Source organism: Hippocampus comes, unplaced genomic scaffold, assembly GCF_001891065.2.
Source record: "Hippocampus comes isolate QL1 unplaced genomic scaffold, H_comes_QL1_v1.1 scaffold156, whole genome shotgun sequence".
NCBI lineage: Eukaryota > Metazoa > Chordata > Actinopteri > Syngnathiformes > Syngnathidae > Hippocampus > Hippocampus comes.
In genome coordinates, this window is record NW_017805744.1 from 6,792,360 (window position 1) to 6,801,563 (window position 9,204).

Genomic DNA, 9,204 nt, shown 5'->3' on the forward strand with positions numbered 1-9,204 from the left:
TTCTGAAATTTCACCCGGAGACCAGTAGCACCAACTTTCTGTGCTTGGTATTTATCAACAACAAAATTACTTTTTTTTTTAGGCCGCAAAAGTTAAGAAATACAAAGAAATAATATGCTGTTTATTGGTAGATGAAGAAGGTTACGCCTGTGAGTTCTATTTCTGTTGTTTTAGCAAAACGCTCATCTGTTTGACTTGGTCGCCAGTTCCGAGCTTTCTGCAGAAAGTTACCGTTTAGAAAGGCAGGGAGGAAGCAGCACTAAAACAAAACACGTTCTGGGCATGTGGAACACATTCCACATATGGAGCACATTAAAATATAAGCCTGGCAACGTTTTCAACTTCTGCTCGTGACAGGCCACAGAGCCACAGCAAAGCTCTTAATGCTGCCGTCGTCTTTTCCAGTGTCAAGCTTTTAGCATGAAAAAGCTGCAGCAAAGTGCATAGTAACGTTGGAGGAGATGGGAAGCTGCGTTGTCTTGTCGGTTTGACTCATAATGTACTCAGTCAGCTGTTGTGATTTTGTGATTCTTAAAAACACTGAAGGGTTTAGCTTTATTGGGTGTGCTATCCATATACCAACTTAAACTGAACAGCGGCTATTTGGACATGATGCTGGTCATCACAAGTGTCTCGCCGCGTTGGTTCTTGGCTTTGCAGATGTACTTTCCAAAATCGATGGTCTCCATGTCCTCCACGCTGAGGACGCTTTGTGTGATACGTGTCGTCTGACCCCGGCCTCGATTGACCAGCCTCCATGTAGTTTGGATGTGAACAGGACGCTGGCCCTGAAACACAACAACGAATCATTCCAACAATTAAAACAATCACAACTAGTATTTTGGGGAGGTTAAAACAGTAATTGTGTTTGGAACAACTTTAAAATATAAATGACTGACATTGGTGACAATGACATGAGTTAGCAAAACAAAGCAAGTGTTTGTCATGAGTGAACTGCAATCAAAATAAAATCAAAGTTCGCTTACCCAAAGCGACTCTGCAAAAATCTCAGCGTTATATTTATCTGAACTCTCTCCTTTCAAAATCATAAAGAAGATGACCAGAACTGTGTTTTTTTTTCTTTTCCACTTCTATGATATTGCTGGGATCCGCCCCAGTACTATCGGCTAGTGGTGGACGCTAGTCTTTTAGTCATTCCGAGAGCCAAAAGAACTCCAGTACTCTGTTGTGCCCAACCTGCAGAAATTAGAGCTGCTCCTCAGTGGAAAAGTTTGACTCTCGACATATAGGCCTGTTCCTAATAAAAGCACTCTGCGGCGGGAAAACCAACTGAAGAAGATAACAGGAGATCTTGTGAGCCGAGCGTCTTTTAGTCATTCCGAGAGCCAAAAGAACTCCAGTACTCTGTTGTGCCCAACCTGCAGAAATTAGAGCTGCTCCTCAGTGGAAAAGTTTGACTCTCGACATATAGGCCTGTTCCTAATAAAAGCACTCTGCGGCGGGAAAACCAACTGAAGAAGATAACAGGAGATCTTGTGAGCCGAGCGCACTGTGGCCTCGTGCCCTCCCTGTTCTTCCCTGCTGCAGCAGTCTAAACCTTATTTCCGTGTGCATTGCCTGTTCTTTGCCCGGGTCAGTCGGGTCTTTTAGACCTAACAACTACCACTTCCCCTCTCTCGCCCCTTCCTCTCTTGCTTGGAGAGGGGCTAGATAATGATGACTGAATCTGATGCGAGTGCCGTGTGGATTCTGCACGACCGGCCAGGACAAGATTTGAGGTGGGACACTTCTCCAGCGGTGTTCCAATGGACAATTCTGCAACGACCAATGAGGCCAAGTCCTGAAGAAGAACCACTTCCCTGATGGTGTCTTCTTGTGACACTTCATTTCATGACACGGAACCTCATATTGTTCTCGTTAACAGTGAATAGCACCAGATTGTCTGTTAAATGTCGCCCACTCTGCAACGACTGCGCCTCGGGCTATTCCCTCATCTGTGTTGCTTTCTTTAGTTTTTTTTCATTTTTGCCCATATATTTTTCCTTACCCGGTTGGGGGATTTAGATCAGACTACCTACTGATGTTCTGAACCAGGATAAATGTCCTCAAAAGTCAACTGGCTGTTACATTTGTTGTTTCAAACAAGGTGTTCCTCTCACCTCTCCAGGATAAGACCAGGTGAAGCTTACGTCGATGTCCGGCTCCCCTATCACGCTGCAAGTCACGTTGACGTTGTCGCCTCCACTGACCAGCTCAGAAGAAGCCTGCAGGCTCACAAAAGGTGGACTACTGGGGACTGTTGACAGCAGAAAGTGTGCAAGAATTGTCAGGAACAGTTTTCTTCACCTTTGTTGAACCATTAAACGAGAGTTAACAAGCACAAGTAAAGCCGGCTTGACCTTCTACATAGAGCAACTGATATTTTGTGGAGATCTGCGGTGTTCCTTTGGTCACGGCCTTGCAGTAGAAAACTCCCTGATACTCGAGGCCGGGTGTCTGTAGGACAAAACCCTTGGCGGGATCATAGTTGACCAAGGTTTCATTGGCCTGGATCTCCTCAGGCGGTACTTCTCTGTGTAACGACACTTTGGCCTGCGGAGTGGTCACACGACATGGCACCACAGCTGGCTTGTCCGGACGGAGATATACAATCTCGAAGTGGATATCCGATGGGACAAAGAGGTTGTCCTTGTCTGTAAAGGATTTTGAGCACTGATTAGTGTTTTAATTTTAGAATGCAAGTAAATGACTTTAACGAATAAAGCATAATGTCAGCCAGTCGTTATTCACTCAACTTCCTATTATAGGATTGACCGTTACAGTGGTCAGTAGCAAATTTGAATCAGAGATGGCGCTATGCGTCCTTCAACGTTTTTAAAAAAATGTCTACTTTTTTTCTATCCATTCGGATGTTTTTAGATTCAAACATTTTTGACCTATAAATTTGACCTTCAGAAGCTTGTGCAATACGGATTTTACCATGCGTTGCAATTTATAGCTATGTCGTTTCAGAAAAAAAATCCACCGGTTGCTGAACCTAACCCATAATTCATGAATATTACAAAATATACTATATTATTATTATTATTATTACCGGTAATAAGAATAAGAATAAAACCTAATGTGCTTGAGAAAAAAAAGAGGGCAAATTCGGAATCAACTCAAAAAAATCCATTTAAAAAATTTTACTAGCATCTCTGATTTTAAAAAAAAACAAATGTAGTAAAAATGTGCTGACCAGTGAGTCATGGAGCCTTTTTTTTGCATACTATAAAGAGGAACCATAAATCTGAGAAAATTCTACATTGGTGGGTTCCAGTGGTGGCATGTATTGATCGGGTTGTATCAGTTCTTCAATTTTCTCCAAACACTGCACCTTAGTCTTGGTGTTTACATTGTCATGATATTGCCCCCCACTTACACGATCAGTTGCGCGGATTTTCTGTTCCGAGCAGGTTGTGAATTTCAAGTTTTTTTCAACTCATTGGAATCATGGGTGAACCTACCCCTGCTATTCCAGCTGTCTTTGGGAAAGAAATGGGGTACGCAAAGAACTTGTAAACAGTCAATTGCAGGGAGCATATAGAAGAAAAAACTCACCTATTAAGACTCATTTATGTTTTCAAAAGAACCAAATATGCCTTCATTGCTTGAAGCAGATTGAGAAAAGGAAGTGCCCTAAACTGATTTGACACGCTTTACAAAAGCTGTTTGTTCATTCACCTGCAAAATAGATGTTGGAGGAGTACACATGTTCGTGGTCCTTTTCACACTCACGACCATCACACACGACCACCCAACAACTGTACTGTCCCGTATCGGCAGCTGAGGGCGACGTCAGGGTGAGCTGACTATACTTGTCACTCTGTACGATGCTGGAGGTGGAAAGGAGAAGAGAATATGGGAAGCCATTTGAGTATTATGATGATATCCTTGAGATCCATCTTGAGGTGCATGTATGGACAATTCTGCAACGACCAATGAGGCCAAGTCCTGAAGAAGAACCACTTCCCTGATGGTGTCTTCTTGTGACACTTCATTTCATGACACGGAACCTCATATTGTTCTCGTTAACAGTGAATAGCACCAGATTGTCTGTTAAATGTCGCCCACTCTGCAACGACTGCGCCTCGGGCTATTCCCTCATCTGTGTTGCTTTCTTTAGTTTTTTTTCATTTTTGCCCATATATTTTTCCTTACCCGGTTGGGGGATTTAGATCAGACTACCTACTGATGTTCTGAACCAGGATAAATGTCCTCAAAAGTCAACTGGCTGTTACATTTGTTGTTTCAAACAAGGTGTTCCTCTCACCTCTCCAGGATAAGACCAGGTGAAGCTTACGTCGATGTCCGGCTCCCCTATCACGCTGCAAGTCACGTTGACGTTGTCGCCTCCACTGACCAGCTCAGAAGAAGCCTGCAGGCTCACAAAAGGTGGACTACTGGGGACTGTTGACAGCAGAAAGTGTGCAAGAATTGTCAGGAACAGTTTTCTTCACCTTTGTTGAACCATTAAACGAGAGTTAACAAGCACAAGTAAAGCCGGCTTGACCTTCTACATAGAGCAACTGATATTTTGTGGAGATCTGCGGTGTTCCTTTGGTCACGGCCTTGCAGTAGAAAACTCCCTGATACTCGAGGCCGGGTGTCTGTAGGACAAAACCCTTGGCGGGATCATAGTTGACCAAGGTTTCATTGGCCTGGATCTCCTCAGGCGGTACTTCTCTGTGTAACGACACTTTGGCCTGCGGAGTGGTCACACGACATGGCACCACAGCTGGCTTGTCCGGACGGAGATATACAATCTCGAAGTGGATATCCGATGGGACAAAGAGGTTGTCCTTGTCTGTAAAGGATTTTGAGCACTGATTAGTGTTTTAATTTTAGAATGCAAGTAAATGACTTTAACGAATAAAGCATAATGTCAGCCAGTCGTTATTCACTCAACTTCCTATTATAGGATTGACCGTTACAGTGGTCAGTAGCAAATTTGAATCAGAGATGGCGCTATGCGTCCTTCAACGTTTTTAAAAAAATGTCTACTTTTTTTCTATCCATTCGGATGTTTTTAGATTCAAACATTTTTGACCTATAAATTTGACCTTCAGAAGCTTGTGCAATACGGATTTTACCATGCGTTGCAATTTATAGCTATGTCGTTTCAGAAAAAAAATCCACCGGTTGCTGAACCTAACCCATAATTCATGAATATTACAAAATATACTATATTATTATTATTATTATTACCGGTAATAAGAATAAGAATAAAACCTAATGTGCTTGAGAAAAAAAAGAGGGCAAATTCGGAATCAACTCAAAAAAATCCATTTAAAAAATTTTACTAGCATCTCTGATTTTAAAAAAAAACAAATGTAGTAAAAATGTGCTGACCAGTGAGTCATGGAGCCTTTTTTTTGCATACTATAAAGAGGAACCATAAATCTGAGAAAATTCTACATTGGTGGGTTCCAGTGGTGGCATGTATTGATCGGGTTGTATCAGTTCTTCAATTTTCTCCAAACACTGCACCTTAGTCTTGGTGTTTACATTGTCATGATATTGCCCCCCACTTACACGATCAGTTGCGCGGATTTTCTGTTCCGAGCAGGTTGTGAATTTCAAGTTTTTTTCAACTCATTGGAATCATGGGTGAACCTACCCCTGCTATTCCAGCTGTCTTTGGGAAAGAAATGGGGTACGCAAAGAACTTGTAAACAGTCAATTGCAGGGAGCATATAGAAGAAAAAACTCACCTATTAAGACTCATTTATGTTTTCAAAAGAACCAAATATGCCTTCATTGCTTGAAGCAGATTGAGAAAAGGAAGTGCCCTAAACTGATTTGACACGCTTTACAAAAGCTGTTTGTTCATTCACCTGCAAAATAGATGTTGGAGGAGTACACATGTTCGTGGTCCTTTTCACACTCACGACCATCACACACGACCACCCAACAACTGTACTGTCCCGTATCGGCAGCTGAGGGCGACGTCAGGGTGAGCTGACTATACTTGTCACTCTGTACGATGCTGGAGGTGGAAAGGAGAAGAGAATATGGGAAGCCATTTGAGTATTATGATGATATCCTTGAGATCCATCTTGAGGTGCATGTACGAATGCGCTCTTTGTCCTCAATTCAGCACACTAGTAAAACAACTGCTCTCTCGTGAAGCGACTGCCTAACTAGTAAAAGATTTTTTCCACTCCTTCTGTATGACATTTCTGAACACTAGTAGGACATCATACGTTTACACCCGCGTGCTAATAGGATGGACAAGCGCCTGCTGATCACCTGAGCCGAGAGTCGTTGAAGGTGTCCAGGTAGGTGGGGTAAGACCACCCGATGTTGCTGCCTTTGCAGCGCAGCTCCATGTTATTCCCCGGGGCCAGAACCGTGCTTTGGCCCAGACGCAGGAAACGCCCTTTTTCTAACACCTGCGTCAGCAGGCTGTGGCCTCTCCCACCTCCCTCCTTCACTTTGGGGTGACGTATCTTTCCTCGTTTCCCTCCTGGTCTGATGCGGTTCTCCCCTGAATCCTTTCTTCTCTTGGCTTGCTGGCAGTTGCCTTCAAAAGAGTTTTAGCAAATAGATGACTCAATGACCCCATAGTGATTTCGCCGATTTGTTTATAAATGTGGTACTTAAATACACACATGCACAACATTTTTGGTACTCCTCTCTTTAATGAAAGATGCATTGTGGTTACAAAAAATAGCTTGTATCTGACATTGCTTTTGAATAGCGGTTCAACAGAATTACCATGTTAAAGGTTTTGAATAGCGGTTCAACAGAATTACCATGTTAAAAAAAAAAAAAAGAAAAAAAAATATGACCTGTAACTGAGAGCAAGCTTTCTGACATTTGGAAGCCACATTTCTCCCTGGAATACCTTGATCATCTTGAGATCTCATTGTATGCTGTAAAGATTCAAGACACCCTGTGCCTGGTGTAGCAAAGCAGCCCCAGAACATGACAGAGCCTCCATGTTTCTCAGTAGGGACAGTGTTTTTTTCTTGGTGTGCTTCATCTATGAACCCAGAGCTCATGTGCCTTGCAAAAAAGTACCAGATTTGTCTCATCTGTCCATAGAACATTCTTCCAGAAGCTTTGCGGCATGTCATTATTCATGATGGTATCATCATCTGTCCAGGCCTTTTTTTGTTTTGTTTTGTTTTTTATATCTTTGGACAACAATTCAAAAGCAATTGGGGGTGACATGGATCAGTGGGGAATGGTCCGTCTCCCAACACAGAGGTTGCGGGTTTAAAACCGCTTGCGCAAAGGTGCCCCCAAGCCAATAATCTACTTCAGTTTTTCAGGATTTCAGGGGTGGTCCTCATTGGGGCCATGGCCCATCATAGCTGACTTGATGGGAGGGATATTCGAAAAACAATCATTCCCACTCATGGACAATATTTTTGGAGTTTATTGACCCATCGTGCATTTTTGGGGAATGTGGGAGGAAGCTGCAGTACCCATGGATGGAAAAAAAAACATGCATGAGGAGAACATGCCAACTCCAAAAAGCAGGGTTTTACCTAACATTAGAACCCAAACCATCATCATGCTCGCGCCAGTTCCTCATGATAACACAAATACGTGTAAGTTAATTGTTTTGAGACAAATGTTGCAACAGACTTACCATGCTGGAGCTCCACCCAAAATAGTGCCAGGCAAAGCACAAAACAGAGCTTCATGCTGAACTGGATGTTGGGTCCCAAGGCTGTGCAGGGCAACAGACCTCTCAAGAGGGGGCTTTTGGGTGTGAATGGAGGTCAGATTCTGAGCTTTGCTCGAACTCGGCAGGCTCCGGCTGCACTCTTCAGATTTCCAGCTCCATCCCTCCTCAAGAGTGAGAGGGAACGGAAAATAAGGGGAAAAAAACTCGGGGAACTTCGGTTTCCTCCCTCTGCTCGCTTGGATTTGCTATGTCAAATGTTCTTTAACGCTCTCTGCTGCCCAATAGCATGCATGACATCTGCCAGCTGTGCTTTTCACTCCTTTGTTACCTCTTCTTACCTAAATTGCCTTGTATGATGCTCATTTTGGACGCGCCAGAGTACTGACGTGCGGTGAGCTTTATGTCTGGTGAGGCACTGCGAGTCTTATTTTACACCTTTATGAGAAAACATAATAGCCTGCTGTATGTGCCATTAAATTAGCAGCTTTTTAATTGTGTTTTTTTACATCTACTTTCAAGCCTGTAAATTCCATCAGAGCATTTAATCATGGCACAAAGTGCAACTGACCTTCTGTCATTTAAGGCTTAACCCCTTTTAAACAATACCTGCAAGCTTTAAGGTGTACAGTTCAGCATACACTTTTGTACTTTCATCAAAAATATCAATGCACGCTCATTTGTTTGGTAGATTTTTTTAAAACTTCATCCTCATGCATAGGCAGCTGAGATCTGTAAACCGCTTTGTGTCCTTGGTTGTAGTGTTGTGATGTTACCAATAGATGGTGCTGTAGCTCCGTGTCATGTCTGCTTTTGGCGAGCGATTGCGCAAGGTGAAGTGAGACTGACCTGAGGCTTGAAAATAAATGTATTTACCCTTTTAGGCTCGGCCTAGCCTCCATCCCATGACAGTACATCCTTGTGTGGCGTCTTTTAGTTTTAATCTTTTTTTCTTAAAGGTTTATGGAGGTCCATAAATCATTTTGAGGCGATGAGGAAAAACTGCAAGAGTTTCCAAGGCGTTACATATATTGTACCGTTATACACACATTGACATTGTACAGCTGCGGGGTTCTGTGGATTGTTTCCGATCTTGCTGAGAGTGGTATAACTCGCAATGTAGTGCAAGCTGCTTTTAATAAAACAATACAGAACTCTAAAAGCCAAGCGCAAAGCATGTATTAACCCTGCATCCATCTTCACATCTTCAAGCGACACAGGCAGCATAAAGACAACAAATTCCAGATTTTTGGGAAACATACTACATCGTAAAGGCCACATTAGTATTAAAACCCAGTTTGCAATTGTGTAATAATAGAAATGCAACATACACAATTACTGTAAGTAATTAGAATCAAATCACATCATTCATTCAGACTGTAACAGTTGAAACATACAGAAAGGCTGCTTAATAAGACCCTCGCTGACAGCAGCTGAGAATAAAAGGACTATTGTCATTACACTAAAATAAAACTTGTCTCTCTTCTTTGGCATATCAAGAATGACTAAAGCAACAAATACACGCCTTCTAAAATAAGACTGCTAATCAAACTAAACATATTTGT

The 9,204-nt window shown here is 42.5% G+C and overlaps 1 protein-coding gene across 1 annotated transcript; it reads right to left on the minus strand.

Moving 5' to 3' along the window:
* Nucleotides 1-100: 100 nt before the first annotated feature.
* On the minus strand, nt 101-7,939 carry pdgfrl (platelet-derived growth factor receptor-like). Its single transcript, XM_019884363.1, has 6 exons — nt 7,604-7,939; nt 6,253-6,526; nt 5,838-5,989; nt 4,514-4,807; nt 4,274-4,410; nt 101-788 (listed from the first exon to the last, which is right to left on the minus strand). Exons 1-6 carry the CDS (start codon nt 7,656-7,658, stop codon nt 600-602), a joined length of 1,101 nt encoding a protein of 366 aa, XP_019739922.1. The 5' UTR covers nt 7,659-7,939; the 3' UTR covers nt 101-599.
* Between the last annotated feature and the right edge of the window lie 1,265 nt (nt 7,940-9,204).

Excerpts from the sequence above, each read along its gene's own strand:
- pdgfrl (XM_019884363.1), bottom strand. The coding sequence starts at position 7,658 with ATGAAGCTCTGTTTTGTGCTTTGCCTGGCACTATTTTGGGTGGAGCTC. Across the intron at positions 4,808-5,837 it reads CTCCAACATCTATTTTGCAG|ACAAGGACAACCTCTTTGTC; the intron begins GTGAATGAACAA and ends AATCCTTTACAG. Across the intron at positions 4,411-4,513 it reads TCAGTTGCTCTATGTAGAAG|TCCCCAGTAGTCCACCTTTT; the intron begins GTCAAGCCGGCT and ends TGCTGTCAACAG.